At 46.8% G+C, this 15446-nt stretch overlaps 3 protein-coding genes across 3 annotated transcripts; 1 reads left to right on the top strand and 2 right to left on the bottom strand.

Moving 5' to 3' along the window:
* Nucleotides 1-273: 273 nt before the first annotated feature.
* On the top strand, nt 274-7199 carry LOC147192713 (peptidyl-prolyl cis-trans isomerase FKBP10-like). Its single transcript, XM_086132098.1, has 10 exons — nt 274-764; nt 1382-1527; nt 1674-1863; nt 1932-2077; nt 2159-2348; nt 2671-2816; nt 2963-3152; nt 3345-3487; nt 3973-4136; nt 6769-7199. Exons 1-10 carry the CDS (start codon nt 574-576, stop codon nt 6937-6939), a joined length of 1677 nt encoding a protein of 558 aa, XP_085988224.1. The 5' UTR covers nt 274-573; the 3' UTR covers nt 6940-7199.
* LOC147192712 (cytosolic 5'-nucleotidase 3-like) lies at nt 6579-10088 on the bottom strand. Its single transcript, XM_086132100.1, has 10 exons — nt 9944-10088; nt 9520-9618; nt 9165-9234; nt 9035-9081; nt 8714-8799; nt 8529-8618; nt 8077-8239; nt 7711-7911; nt 7483-7589; nt 6579-6909 (listed from the first exon to the last, which is right to left on the bottom strand). The coding sequence occupies exons 1-10, from the start codon at nt 9944-9946 to the stop codon at nt 6864-6866; spliced, it is 912 nt and encodes a 303-aa protein (XP_085988226.1). The 5' UTR covers nt 9947-10088; the 3' UTR covers nt 6579-6863.
* A 636-nt stretch (nt 10089-10724) lies between these two features.
* On the bottom strand, nt 10725-15417 carry klhl11 (kelch-like family member 11). The gene is made up of 2 exons (XM_086133736.1): nt 14581-15417; nt 10725-13974 (listed from the first exon to the last, which is right to left on the bottom strand). The coding sequence occupies exons 1-2, from the start codon at nt 15072-15074 to the stop codon at nt 12390-12392; spliced, it is 2079 nt and encodes a 692-aa protein (XP_085989862.1). The 5' UTR covers nt 15075-15417; the 3' UTR covers nt 10725-12389.
* Nucleotides 15418-15446: the final 29 nt, after the last annotated feature.

Here is a 15446-nt window from a genome sequence, read left to right as displayed (position 1 = left end):
CCATGTTTGACCCCAGCCATCAGTCACCAAAGGGATTGACAGATTTGGGGAAAATGGAGTTGTTGGTTTTGGTGCACACGTCACCACGTGACTTGTTTTCCCTTTTTTTGGGGGGGGGGGGGTTGCTGTTATCAGGCTCATGAAGAGTTACACGTCTGCACAATTCCATTAAGGGCCACTCCCCTCACCCCTTCTGTCTTCTCTCGCAGCCACGACGACGAAGATAAGTCAAGTTAGAGGGAAAATACACAGCACAGGAAAAAGGTCGTTAATTCTGTTTCCTTCAAAATAAAAGCTTGACGTGCTCAGTCGATCAAAAACAACCATGTAACTAAGATTCAATCTAGTCTACTTCAATTGATATATTGGGTGAATTGCAATCACATCAATTCATATAATCGGTGAATTGCGTTATTTGACAGACGGGACAGCTCGACGCTGTAAAAGTTGAACTGCGTGTTATTTTGAAACTCGTCATCGGACCTAACTTTTTATTGTTTTATTGTCAAGATGTACTGCTAGTTCGGTTCTGGATCGTCAGACTGGGCTTCCTATTAAGTCCCTAAAGTCGGAATGTTTCCTCTGCTGATTTTCCTCCACGTCATCGCGGTGAAATGTCAGCCCGAAGTGTCTCCGCCGCTGGACGTCGTGGTGGACCGCTATCACATGCCAAAACGATGCCCCCGTGAGGTCCAAACGGAGGACTTTGTTCGGTACCACTTCAACGGAACCTTCCAGTCGAACGGAACGATGTTCGACTCCAGGTGAGCTTTTTTTAACGTCAGTTATGATTTGTTTGAGTTTAATCGCCAAGGTTTGACCTGCGAATGCACGTCTGGGTGACTTTTTAAAATAACTCGCCATGTCGCAAAAGTTAGCATGTTATTTATGTGGTTTTGCTGAACAACTAAATAAAACTTTATTTTAAGTTATTTTTTTATTTTGTTGTACTAATTTAATCAATGAAGGGCGAAAATCCCAGGCTTTACAAATTTTGTGATCCCCAAAATACCCTTCAGATGAGTATAGAATATAATATTGGTCTGTCCAACGATTTGATTTGAATTTTCCTTAGTTAACTATTTTCAACCCCCTCCCGTAAATACAACAAAACATTTGAAATTTTGTGATTTGAACAAATTTATCTGAAACGCACTGAAAACAATTTTTTCATATATATATATATATATATATATATATATATATATATATATATATATAATTTTACATAGCCTCTATATACACATTATATTTATAATTAATTTAATTTAAAAAAATGTAAATCGAAATGCCCCCAAGTTTTTTGTTGTTTATTTTTATCCCAAATAAATTACTTAAGTTATGAATTACATCTAGATTTTCATTTTGCGCTTATGTGCAGTCATGTCCGAGGAAAGGCGTTCATCAGTCAGGTGGGGGTGGGCCGCCTCATCCACGGAATGGACCGCGGCCTGCTGGGCACCTGTGTCAACGAGCGCCGCAGGATCACCGTCCCGCCGCACTTGGCCTACGGGAGCGTAGGAACAGGTAACGCTCGTACAGTGGTGGGAAGTAACCAAGTACAAATACTTGAGTGTCATTTTTACTTTTACTCCCTACATTTAAGATCTGTACTTTCTACTCTACACTTTAATGTAAGTGCTTTTTATCTTTTTCAAATGGATACCCTGCAGGTGGCGTGATCCCGCCAGACGCTATCTTGGTGTACGACGTGCTGCTGCTGGACATTTGGAACCCCCAAGACAAAGTTCAAATCCGCACACTCAGCAAACCTGAGCGATGCGTACGCGCCGCCAACGCCTCCGACTTTGTGCGCTATCACTACAACGGCACCCTGCTATCCGGGCAAACCTTTCTGTCCAGGTGAGTGGGTGTGTTTCTGTTGTCTTTATGTATTTTTAAACAATAATTTACGTGCATCTGTGTTTTAGCTACACTAATGACACGACCTACGACACGTATTTGGGGCAAGGCGACCTGATCGAGGGCATGGAGGAAGGCCTCCTGGGAATGTGCATCGCAGAAAGACGCATCATCATCGTCCCACCGTTCCTTGCCTATGGAGAGAAAGGACACGGTATGAAAAGGCCGCCATTTTGTTACCTCCAGCCAAACTCCCTGTGTATGCATCCTAGAAACATGGCGTGTACCCCAACAGGAAGTGCGGTCCCCCCGCAGGCCACGCTGGTGTTTGAGGTCCTGATGGTGGATGTATTCAACAACAAAGATGACGTCGCGGTTGAGGTCCTGGAAGTCCCAGACAACTGTGAGCGGCGGAGTGCCGTGGGGGACTTCATCCGCTATCACTACAATGGCACCTTCCAGGATGGCACCAAATTCGACTCCAGGTGAACACCCGTCTTCTGTAATCCAACCACGGATGTGTGAGGGCGGGCGGGGCTGAAAATGGCGAGTGACTATCCTATATATTAGGGGTTGCACTGACTAGTCGATTGGTCAACTTTACGACACCACAATGACGTTTAGACCATGAAGTCAACTGCAATAGTACGAGACTGGAAAAAAACAAACGTCCAAGATGTCATCAGCGATGAGTTGAAATCAACTCGACTTTTGTCACAAAGTGTCAACACTAGTTGAAACGATTAGTCGACTTTAGTCTTTCAGTCCTGTCTGTTGAAAAGAAAGTCATGTGTTTGTGTGTGTCAGCTACCAGAGGAACAGCACATACAACACATACGTGGGCCGAGGCTTCGTCATCACGGGCATAGACCGAGCCCTGCAGGGTCTTTGTATGGGCGAGAAGAGGAAGGTGGTGGTGCCGCCTCACCTGGCGTATGGAGGAGAAGGCGTCAGTAAGTTCGCAGCAAGAAGATGTGCACATGAATTGGGATAACATTTTTCGGAGATTAAGCGACCGTTAAGCTTTTTAACATGAAACGTTTCGGACTGTCCCCTGTTTGCCGTTTAAAATTCGCCTCCCCTGAACAAAACGTCTCAGGTGATCTTATCCCCGGCTCGGCCGTACTGGTGTTCCACATCCATGTGCTGGACTTCCACAACCTCAAAGACGAGGTGGAGGTGAAAGTGGTGCGCCGGCCCGAAGAATGCGGGTCTGGCAGTCAGAAGAACGACTGGCTGCGTTACCGCTACAACTGCTCACTGATGGACGGCACGCTGCTGTACTCCTCGTGAGCGCCGCCCGCTGTTCACTCCCTGCATGGGCTCGCTCTGCTACTCTTTACGTTTCCGTGGCAACAGCACGAATGCCCGCATGGCATCTAAGGTTTCCGCACACACCCAAAGTGGACTTTCTGACATTTTTCAAGTTATTTTTGAAGGAAGAATAGTTGAATTGTTTGTCTGTGTGTGCGTGCACATAGGGACGAGCAAGACTTGCCCTCAGTCACCACACTGGGAGCCAATGACGTGATCCCGGGGCTGGAGCAGGGTTTGATGGGCATGTGCGAGGGTGAGGCCAGGGAGGTGGTGGTCCCGCCGCACTTTGGTCACGGGGAAAACGGAGGTAGGAAGAAACATTCCGTATATTTCACATTCAGTTAAAGTGGCCTCCACCAGTGTCAAACTCAAGGCTTGGGGGCTAAATCTGGCCCACCTCATTTTTTCTGTGGCCCACCAAAAGCAAATACTGTAATGTGCCTACTTATTCTTGTGTCATGATTTTGTTCTATTTCATTTTTTACTTAAGATGTTTTGTTCTACTCATTTTGATTATCTGTACCAAATTACAATTCTTGACTTTTTTTTCTCATCATCAAATCCCCTTTTAAGATAAATTCAACAATACTATTCATCTTAAATGTAAAAAAAGTATAAGGTATCACTGTATTTAATAGTTGTATGTCCATTCATGCCTTTGGAAATATTATATTTAATTCAGGTGTCAAACAACGTATATCGTGCAGTTTGTTCTGATGTCCCCCACTGAGTGTGATTCTTGAAGTGTGTACCTCATGATGTGTCCCGTGTTTGGATGGCTTGTGTGCGCAGCTGGCGTGGTTCCGGGCAGCGCTGTGCTGTTTTTCCAGTTGGAGCTTGTAGAGCTGCAGAAAGGCGTCCCCAACGGCTTCATGTTTGTGTGGCTGGGGGACGTCCCCGAGCCCCTGTTCACCGCCATGGACCTGGACGCCGACGGCCAGGTTCCCCTGCAAGAGGTAAACCCGCGTCCCTTCGTTGTCACCCATTTAAGGGGCTGGGCAAACGTTCCCATCCTTTGGTTTTGAAAACGGGCACGTGTATGTCAAATAGCTATTTTAATTCAATGGATGGATGGATAGTTAGTCATAATTCATGCAAATTGTAATTTTTAAATAAATGCATTTATAACGAGCAATTATTTCAAAACATGTTCAAAGTATTTATAGCAAGTAAAAAAAAGTATAATTGTTTAATATCAAAATAATTGAATTAAAATGATTTAACTAATTAAGAAAAATAAAATGTTTAATCAATTGCCATACATTGCTCAACCCAGTTGTAACAGGGTTCCCACTCTTCCACTTGCTTTTTATTTATGGACCTTTAAGGACATTTGAGGGCTAATTTATCCCCTTTTTAAGGACTTTTTCTCCATTCAGCAGGGGATTCACAGTGGATTTAATGAACGGAAAGCCACATTTAACTGAGCTGGTGTTCGAATCATTGCTGGCAAAGGAAGGGCACATCTTTATTTTTAGGGGCAATCAGCTAACCATTTATTTGACATACTGTATGTCAAATTGGCCTCATTGGAGATGGTGGGAAAAGCAGAGCGGGAACCAGGAAGCACAATTAAGAACAGAATTTCACCGCTTTTTGATGGATTTTTATGAACTTGAAGGACCCTTGGGTAGAGTGTTCATGACCTGCCTGGGAGTTGAATGGTTAGTGCGTCTGCGTTGCGCTGCAGAGGTGCAGGGTTCGAGTCAGGCTCTGGCCTTCCTGTGTGTTCTCAAAAAAGTGCGTGGCCGTTCATTTTCTGATGTTCTCCTCCGCACAACTATTTGTGCTCACATCTACGGACAATGTGAATTGTTACCTGACTGGTAGTCGAATGGTCGATGTTGCACTGCGGAGGTGCAGCATTCGATTCCAGCTCCAGCCTTCCTGTGTGCTCTCAAGAAGATGCATGGCTATCCATTTTCTGATCCTATTCGCTCTCTCACTCACACCAAAGGACAACATAGAGGTTTCATTCCGTAAGTGGTCGTCGAATGGTAAGTTCGTTGGTCCCGCGCTGCCATGGAAAGTAGGGCGTTTTTAGCCGAAAAAAAGGACCATGTATAGTAAGGCGTTTTCAGCCCAAAAAAAACGACCATGTATAGTTATGCGTTTTTTACCCCCAAAAAAAACGACCATGTATAGTAAGGCGTTTTGAGCTGAAAAAAACGACCATGCATAGAAAGACGTTTTTTGCCGAAAAAAAACGACCATGTACTGTATAAAAAAGGCGTTTTTAGCCGAAAAAACGACCATGTATAGTAAGGCGTTTTTAAACAATTTTTAGCCGAAAAAAAACGACAATGTATAGTAAGGCGTTTTTAGCCGAAAAAAAACAACCATGTAGAGTAAGGCGTTTTTAGCCCATTTTTAGGCGAAAAAAAACGACCATGTATAGTAAGGCGTTTTTAGCCTAAAAAAACGACCATGTACAGTAAGGCGTTTTTAGCCCATTTTTAGCCGAAAAAAAACGACCATGTATAGTAAGGCGTTTTTCGCCGAAAAAAACGACCATGTATAGTTCAATTTTAGCCCATTTTTTCCGAAAAAACGACCATGTATAGTAAGAGGTTGTTAGCCGAAAAAAATTACCATGTATATAGTAAGGCGTTTTTAGCCGAAAAAAACCACCATGTATAGTTAGCCGTTTTTAGCCGAAAAAAACGACCATGTATAGTAAGGCGTCTTGAGCCCATTTTTAGCCGAAAAAAACCGACCATGTATAGTAAGGCGTTTTTAGCCCATTTTTAGCTGAAAAAAAAACGACCATGTATAGTAAGGCGTTTTTAGCCGAAAAAAACGACCATGTATAGGAAGGCGTTTTTAGCCGAAAAAAACGACCATGTATAGTAAGGTGTTTTTAGCCGAAAAAACCGACCATGTATAGTAAGGCGTTTTTAGCCCACTTTTAGCCAAAAAAAAATGACCATGTATAGTAAGGCGTTTTTGGCCGAAAAAACGACCATGTACAGTAAGGCGTCTTGAGCCCATTTTTAGCCCAAAAAAATGACCATGTATAGTAAGGCGTTTTTAGCCGAAAAAAACGACCATGTATAGTAAGGCGTTTTTAGCCGAAAAAAAAACGACCATGTATAGGAAGGCGTTTTTAGCCGAAAAAACGACCATGTATAGGAAGGCATTTTTAGCCGAAAAAAAACGACCGTGTATAGTAAGCCGTTTTTAGCCCATATTTAGCCGGAAAAAAATGACCATGTATAGTAAGGCGTTTTTTGCCGGAAAAAACGACCGTGTATAGTAAGGCGTTTTTGGCCGAAAAAAAACGACCATGTATAGTAAGGCATTTTTAGCTTTTTTTTCGACTAAAAATGGGCTCAAGACGCCTTACTGTACATGGTTGTTTTATTCAGCCCATACACGAATGAAATGAACACCAAAGGTTAATTTTTAAGGATTTTTATTGATTTTAGAACCTTTCCCTGAAAATTAAGGACAATTAAGAACATCATTTTCCAACTTCTTTTTAATGGATTTTTATGAACTTTAAGGACCCGTGGGAACCCTGTGTAATCATATCTGTAAATCATAAAATTGTAACATGAACTCCCCCCCCCCCCCACCTCCTCGCAGTTTTCCGACTTCATCATGCTGCAAGTGCAGCGGGGCAATGGCCGCCTCAGGCCCGGCGTGCTGCCAGACGACATCATCCGGGACATGTTCAACAGTCAGGATCTGGACAAGGACGGGAAGATCGTCGCCCAGGAGGTGACGCTACAAACGGACGAGAGGGACGAGTTGTAAAAGAAGACCCCCCCCCCCCCCCCCCCCACAGCTATCTGCACACAATGATGTCCAACAAGCCACTATTTGGAATATTGAAAAGGACGCAACATTAGGTACACCTCCGCCGTCTCACATCCGAAAACATGAAAACTGCCCCTGGGCAGGATTCAAACTCTGAACCTGACAACTGCGAGGCGGAAGCGGAACATCCTCATCTTCCAGCGTTCTTGTATTGAATGTTGTACTTAATGTAGAGTCTAAAGAGAATGTTTTTGTGAGATAGTTTGTTTGTTTTTTTCCCCAAGTGTCCTTTTAAACATAGGTGACAAAATGACATCACATTCATGTAAGGACTGACTGAATGTGTCCACTCTAGAATTGAAAAGAATAGAAGAGGAATCTTTAAAAAGCGACGTGTTCTGCAGTGGCACCATGCTCAAGCGCGTACGCATCCCGTGTCAACAAACGGGAAGTAGAATACAAACAGGAGGACTGAAGTGAAAACAACTGGGAGAGTCCGTTGGGAGTGTCCGGCACCTCTGGAAATCAAAAGCGGGTTACTTGTTTCCCGTGAGGTAGAGCAGCACGGCGTTGGCCACATCCAGGGTCTCGTCTTTCACCAGCACAATGTCGTAAGAGTCCAAGTACGACTGCTTCCTCTCCTCCACCTGAACAACACCGTCCCCATCAAAAACAAAGCACAGGTTTATATACTGTAAGCACGCGTGTCAATGTTCGATTGACTAAAAGCAAGAAAGTTTGTGTGTGTGTGTGTGTGTCTGGCGTCACCTTGTCATTGAGGAAGCCAATCTTGAGGACGTTCTCCATGTCATGCACGCCGTCGGCCATGGTCAGGTCGCCCAGAGAGTCTCCCAGCAGGAGCACGTTGGGTCTGGCTCGCAACTCCTGGAAGTGTCCCGTGTTGAGCAGGGCGCCCTCCCGTTTATTGTAGATGTGGATCAGCTCGCCCTTGAAGGCCCTCAACACCCCCTGGTGGGAGAGAGGGGGGGGTCACATCAAGTTTAGCCTCGAGTCCGAACCTTGACATTTCAAGCCAGTGGAGTCGAGTCATCACTTGCGCAATGTGTATTCGAGTTGAGTGAGTTCCGACAATCACGGCCAGCTTTCATTTCAAGACAGATTTTCAATACTTACGGCCTGGTCAAAGTCCATGTAGTTTGAGAAGACCTTGACGTTGGGGTGGAAGACTCCTGCCTGGCGGATGACCTCCTCCAGGATGTCTCCGATGCCAGCCGAGAAGATGAGCAGAGGGATGCTGTGCTGGTGCAGGTGTGAAAAGAACAGCTGGTAGCCCTCCCTGTAACGGAGACCCACATTCGCATCAGCTACGCAAGCGCTCATCAATTTATTTCGCTTTTTGTTTTGTTTTTTAATGCCACCTTGGTTTCTATTATAAAGGGCTTGCAATTTGAACACGATTTCGTTTTGTCTGGAAAAGGTCATGGACACTGATAACGATTTAATTTTGCCACATGCTGATACCCACATAAACATGCAACGGCGAAAATAAACAATATTAAAATATGGGCAATCATATGATTTCTTGTACTAGAAATCTGTCCAAATGAATCAAAAGTGTGTGAGACCTGAGCTTGGCGTCAGACTCTCGCACCACCGTGGCCAGCAGGTCCTTTCTGATCTTCTGCTGCACCAGCAGCTCGTGCGCTTTGGTCCACCTTTCGGTCGCAAAGGCACAGGCGACGGATGAGCCCCGTTCTGCATCACGTAGGGCAACGATGGCGGTCATTTTGAAGAGGAGCGAGCGACTCACCATTCCACCATGAGCGGCAGCTTCTCAGCGATGGAGCGCGACGAGTCGATCTCAATGGGGTAGTACGTGTTCAACAGATCTTTCAACTGAGGTCAAAGGAAGACAAATACCGCGTTAAAAGAAGCTTTTATGCTTGTTGAGCTGCATTGTCCAATTGTTGGTGCACTTCATTGTCACTTTCATGAATCAATTACACATTGAAACCACATTGAATGTGAGACGGGCAGGAGTGCGAATGATAGTGATGGAACACTCACATTTTAAGACAAGCTCACGGAACAAAGGACACAGCTGTGAATGTGAATCAAACTTTCCACCCACCTTTCCTTTGCATTCTTGAGAGATTAGCTTGCTGTTGTCGAGAATATCTGCGCACAAATACACAAAACAAATTCTTAACCGCCGGGTCAACGGTTTGTCTTACATATATTCCTCACATATGTCTACTTACTGTGACAAGTGGGACATCTTTTACCATTAAACGCAAATCTCGTGAGAGTCATGTCAAAGTCTGAGATGACCTATTAGAAGAAGACAGTTAACACATGTCGCGTCACATGAGAAATGCTGAGGGAAAAGGTCACATTATAGGCACACCAATGACATACATTCCAATGAGAGCCAATCCCAAAGAAAAAAAAATCTGCCTTGGGAAATAATAAACTTAACTCTGCATTAATTTTAAATGGTTCTTGTTATCATTAGGCAGCTGAGATGGAATGAGAAATGCGTATATCATGGACTTTTTGTAGTACATGAATTGAACTGTTTTGGATGTCATCAGATTTGAGTGACAGGTGTCTGACCTGTAACGTGTTTGAACCCGCTTTCAGCATGCACTGGAGGATCTCTTGGACTCTCTGCGGGTCCCTCATACACACAGAGGGGTTGGACAGCTCGGAGATCTGAAGAACAAAGTTAATTTTAGATTATACGGGGACGAAAAAAAAGTCACTTTATCATGCAAACGACCAACTCGGCCGAACCGGTAGTCAGCTGGTTACGAAACACAACGTCACTGGGTTGGATAAACCGATATAAACATAACAAATGTTTCTAGATCCGAATTTCCAAAACAGCCGGTAGGTCCAAAAGTGAGAAATCGCGTTATAGCCTGACGACAGCAATTAGCTCGGGGCTATCCTACGAATATGAATACTAAGGGAGCTCGAGTCGCATTCATTAAAGGCGCCACACGGTCACCCCGAAAAACATTCTAGCTATAATTACCATTTCCTGAAAACTGTATGTCGACAGTTGATTTCGAAAAAAAGTGCGTTTAACAGGTAGCGATGTGAAAACGACATAGAGCTTCGATGCTTGTGTCGTGCAAAAGCGGGCGTGGAAAATGAAGTCTCCTTTCCAGGCGCATGTTAGTGACGTTTAGTCACATGACCAGAGAAAAGTGACGTCTTGTTTGGGTTGTGCGTGTCCAGCGGAGAAAGTCACGTGACAGAGAAAAAAACCCGAAGCCCGTTTGGGGGCGGTGCGTGGTGAGCGGGAAAGGTCACGTGATCAGGTACGAGGAGCATCGCATTCACCGATAACATTCACAGTTATTCAGTTTATTTGCGGTGTAGTGTGTATATAGTATTATGATGAGTTTATACAAACATCTATACACAGAATTTGGAGTAAAGTGACATTTTAATCTCAAACACAAACTGCAATACTGCTCACTGTGCAACAGGGGTCCTGTAAGGGCTAATATGAATGAGCCATTGGCTGATACATGAGACAATAGTCTCATTGATTCATGAGGTTTCACTTTGCCCATCACTAGTAATAGGTCGTCCTCGCTGTCAGGCGGCTTGTGTTGCCTTCTGAATGCATTGTAGGAATATTGGAGATTCATACTCTAGGTTGCGAGTATAAAATGAGTTGCTGAATCACTTTATTAAAAACTGCAGGTGTAAGGTAATATGCCAGCAGTCACAAACTGTCTGATAAGACAGTTGCTTTTGACCTTTCGAGGGTTTCTGAGTGCTTGTCATATATGAGCACACAATAATAATGTCGATGACTTTATTTTAATCATAAATCTCTTCAGAGGGGGACGCGCACATGCACACAACAAAGCATTGCAAAATCTCAGAAGCTTGGTCTGAGGAACAACAATAACAGCAGCGTATGAACAAAAACAAGAGTTTGCGTTTTGCTGTATTTTATTTTAAACCGGAACCATATTTCAGAAAGTAAAATCAAAGTGCGAGGGTGACTCAAAACCCCTTTAAGACTAATACAAGGATGGGAACAAAAATGCTCTTTTGGCGCAAAAGGAATGGCTGGTGTTGTAAGATATCTGGCAGATCAATGGAATGCCTTCAGTACATCATTCAGGAATATATAACAACAAATAGAGTACAACGCCGAACTCGTCTTAAGGGTGGGGAATGAAACAATGTCTCGTTGGTCTGCTATAGTGGAGGCTGCACAGAAGCGGTTATGGCACTGGAAGTGTTGACACGCTTGCATGAACAGAGATTGTCACAGTGTTAACGCATGGAGAGAAAAAAAAAGCCTCCATCTGGGAACGAGCCACAGAGAAATGTCGTTCATACATATAGAAACAGCTTTGTTATTTATATACAAACAGATAAACATCATCTCCGCGATATGATTTCGGTGTCGCCACTCTTATTAACATACATTCAGTTCACCCCCTCACACACATACATACAAACAATTTGTGCCCCCCCACCCCCACCCCAAAAAGTGGGCGAAAACACAACACAGCACGGCACTCAGTTTGGTAAGAGCGATGCGTGTTCCACTGCAGCATGTTATGAACAAATGAAATGATGAATAAATGGATGGCCCGGTCGTGGCTGGTGACAATGTTAGAGTTTCCTCCATGCGGGCGAGCACACTCGACAACTTCAGAGGCAGTTTTTAGGAAGCCGCATTTGCACTGAGCGACACACTTCGGTCCAGTTTCGGCGTTTACACTGTCATTATTTAAATTTAAAAAAAAAAAAATCCCAAATATCGAGCACATTCTCACACGACAGTGATGAGCGACACATTTTACTTGGTCGTTTTCCGCTCGTCCCGCTAAACATTCCATTTTAAGTGGCGTGTCAGTTAACTGCCATTTGCAAAAACATCCGAAGTCAAATGATTTTTTTTTCACCGTCAGTGTTTTGGAGCCAAGTGCCAAATGGAAACGCGGCAGAGAGGTTAATAATCTGAAGCCGCACCTCTTGGTGGAGAAGTGAGTGGAATGAGTCCACAAAGCAAACGCGCAGATAGCCGCTAACTGATGCATTTTCTGCAATATGACACGTCTTTTTTTTTTTTGTTGGCAAAATATAAAAAAAAAAAAATTATCAGAAGTTATTCCCATTCCAACCAAACGCGGTGATAACTGGTCAAGGAATCGCCACTTCAATGGAATGCTCTCTTCTCTTCTCCTGTGGTGTCTTGTCTTGTCTTGTCCCACAAGAGTGTATCGGACCGTCTTTGCAGTCTGATATACAGATGGAACCAATCCATGGAATGCGATAACAGCCATGTGACGAATGGAAACGCACGGCAGGTGAATTACAGATCCGAACATTACAAAGCCCTCCTTCGCATCTATTGCAACGGAAGGCAAACTAACCAACGGAAACTAACTTGCATGGAAAAGTGGTTAAAACGAGTCCACCAAGCGAGCCAGCGGACGGCTGACGATTCAGCACTCGATCTGCGACTGCAGCTGCCGTCGCAGCGTGAGCGTGCGGCGGTGCAGCTGCTGCATCTGCTGCATGCGGTCCCGCTGGCGCGCCAGGTTCTGAGGCATGGGGTAACGCTGGCAGCCGTAGAGGAAGCGGTAGGGCACGCGCACGTGGCAGGCGGTGGCGCGGCACCGCGGCTGCGGCATGGGAGGCAGCAGCATCCAGCGCCTGCGCTCGGCGCAGTAGCGGTACGCTTCCTTGCGGTACTGCTTGTCCACGTCGTCGCTGTTCTTCCAGCCGCCGATGATGAAGACGTCGTCGTCGAAGTGGCAGATGGCGGCGCCCTCGATGCTGGTCACCTCGGGCGGCAGGCTCTCCAGGATCTCGTCCGGGACGCGGGCGCTGATCTTCTGGCGGGCCACCTCGTCCCGCATGCCGTAGCTCTTGGGGCAGCAGGAGGCCGTGTGGTAGAAGTTGGTGGCGGCCACGGCCATTTGGAAGACGCAGTAGTTGTCCACCAGCGGCAGCGAGTCCACGTCCTGCCACTGGTGGCTGTCCGTGTCGTAGCGGGTGGTCACCGTCTTCAGCCCGTCGTCTTTGTCCGTGTCGACGGGCGTGCGCGCCGTCACGTACACGTAGCGGTCCTCCACGCTCACCGCCTTGACGTCGCGCAGGATCTTGGGCGCCGATTCCAGGTTGTGCCACTTGTCCTGCTCGGGCTCGTACACGCTGACGTCCTTGAAGCCCGGGCTGAAGTTGCCGTGGCCGCCGATGCTGTACAGGATGTCCTTGATGCAGGTGAGGCCGAAGGAGTGCTTGCGGGTGGTCAGGTTGCTCACCTGCTCCCAGGTGTTGTAGTTGGGGTTGTAGCGCTCCATGGTCTTGGCGAAGCCCGGCTCCATGGAGCCCGCCACGTAGACGTGCGAGTCGGTGGCGGCGATGGCGTGGCCGTCCAGGTGGTTGTGGATGTGCGGAAGGTTAACCCAGCGGTCCTCGTAGATGAAGTAACCCACGCACTCGCTCAAGTAGTCCCCGCCCTCCGACACGCCGCCCACCACCATGATGACGTCCATGTTTTGGCCGAAGCGCGGCTGGAAGGACACCACGAACGAGGACCATAGCTCGAGGTCGGCCAACTTGAAGTTCTCAAAACGGATCGCGTAACCTTCCACGGCCTCCGACACAAGGCGCAGGCACGCCTCGTTGGCCGCCACCAGCCGCTCGTTCTTGACCACCCGCGTCAGGTAGGTGGGCTTGATCTGAGGCAGCCTGAGGAGGCGGAAGAGCTCCTCGAAGTAGCCGCCGCGCTCTTCGGGCATCTTCTGCACCCACTTGACCACCGCTTCGAACAGCACCTCCTCCGAGTCCACCGTGATCTGGTCGTCTGACAGCCAATTGCGCACCAGGTGGAAGGGCAAAGTGTAGAATTCCTCGTCCTGAATCACCTTGTGGAAGTTGCGGCGGATCATGTCAGCCGCCCGCAGGGCCAGCTGATCCAGTGTGTACATGTGCGCCAGACTGTGCACCGCCACGCAGTTGGTCAGGCTCAACTTCTTCTTCAGGAACTCGCCGCAGAAATCCTTCAGCTGGACCAGTAGGAACCTGGAAATAAAAGGCACAAGAGCACATGGGTGAGATACTACAGAGCCTATAGACCTATAAAACCTTTATTAGTCTCGCAATGGAGAAATTCCCAATTCACAGCAGCAAAGTTATGAAAGGAAGAAGTAGAACAACAAAATATAGGAGCTGCTGGAAAGGCAGCCACTCTCGCGGCGCCATTTTGAAGTCTAAATAACAAAAATAACACAACACAAAACATAGGACACAGACAGTCATGCATTCTTCACCACTTTTCTGCATACACTTTGTTATCTGAAGCAGTTATAGATGAAAGAGGAGAGGATCAAAGTGTCCTTTCATCAGCGGTATAGATACTACATATACGTATAGAAAATATATGAAAATTGCGTCTTTTCCTTTCTTTTATAGCGGTAGATTAGACACTCATGTTGATACACAGTGAACCCATTTATCACGGAAGCATTCTACATCCACCCGCAATGTGAAAATCCACAATACAGAGAGACTTGGAAAAAAAAAACATTGCTTAGACATATGGGGACGGAGGATGATTTTTATATGAAATGACTATGTCCTGCATCGCAAGTGTATCTTGGGGTGGTGCAGATAAGTACAAAACGGTACCTGTCAGCCAGCTCCAGGACTTCATGCACGTTGCAGGTGCTGACGCGAATCTCCCCGGTGTACATGTACTGGATGACGCTCTCCACCGTCTCGGGGTCGGGTCCCATCTCCGAGCTCCACTCCTTCATGTCCACGCGGCCAGACAGCGACTCGGAGAACTGTCCGCCCAGCAGCGGCGTGAAGTAGTCGGTGGCGGCGGCCAGCACCGAACGGTGGGCCGCGAACTCGCACGTCTGGACGCCACCGACAGCCGCGCCGCTGCTGAAGGCGAGCATGACGTCGCAGAACAAGCCCTGCTTGCGCTGCTCGTTCTGCCGCCGCGACAGCTCCGAGCAGTGGGAGGACGACGCGAAGTCTTCCGCCTCTTCCGTGTCGCCGTCCGCGGCCAGGGAGCTCGGGGTGCCGCAAACGCCGCCGCCGCCGCCGCTCCCACCACTACTCCCACTACTACTACTCCGGGCCGAGTCCTCCGGGTTGGGGGCCGCCGCCGCCATTCAGTTCTCCGGTGACCAGAGGACGGGTAAAGTAAAAAAGGAAGCCGGCTCGTAGAATCAGGCGACGACAGGCACACGACGAGAAGTCAAAACCGAGCGCCACATTGAAGCACTCACACCATTTACGGAAGTCGGCCGCCGCCGGAATGCTACGAAACTAGCTCAAAACAGCGCAGACTTGTTTGAATAGCCCTCGCCATATAATTTTCCCCCCACGCAGTATTTTCGCGAGCTACACATTTGGGTAGTTATTTTTGTTTCTTGTCCGCTTCCGAATATTCACGAGCAGAATCGTAAACCGCTCACCAAAACAAGACCGACTTCGCCTCAGACCTCAGACTGAGCTGGCTGACAGAAAGTGACCTGCGCAGT

This window comes from Hippocampus guttulatus, chromosome 16 (assembly GCF_054856545.1).
Source record: "Hippocampus guttulatus isolate MCC_2025c chromosome 16, RoL_Hgut_1.0, whole genome shotgun sequence".
Taxonomy (NCBI): Eukaryota; Metazoa; Chordata; class Actinopteri; order Syngnathiformes; family Syngnathidae; genus Hippocampus; species Hippocampus guttulatus.
Note: the sequence above shows the minus strand (reverse complement) of the source record. Positions and strands in the feature narration are given on the sequence as shown.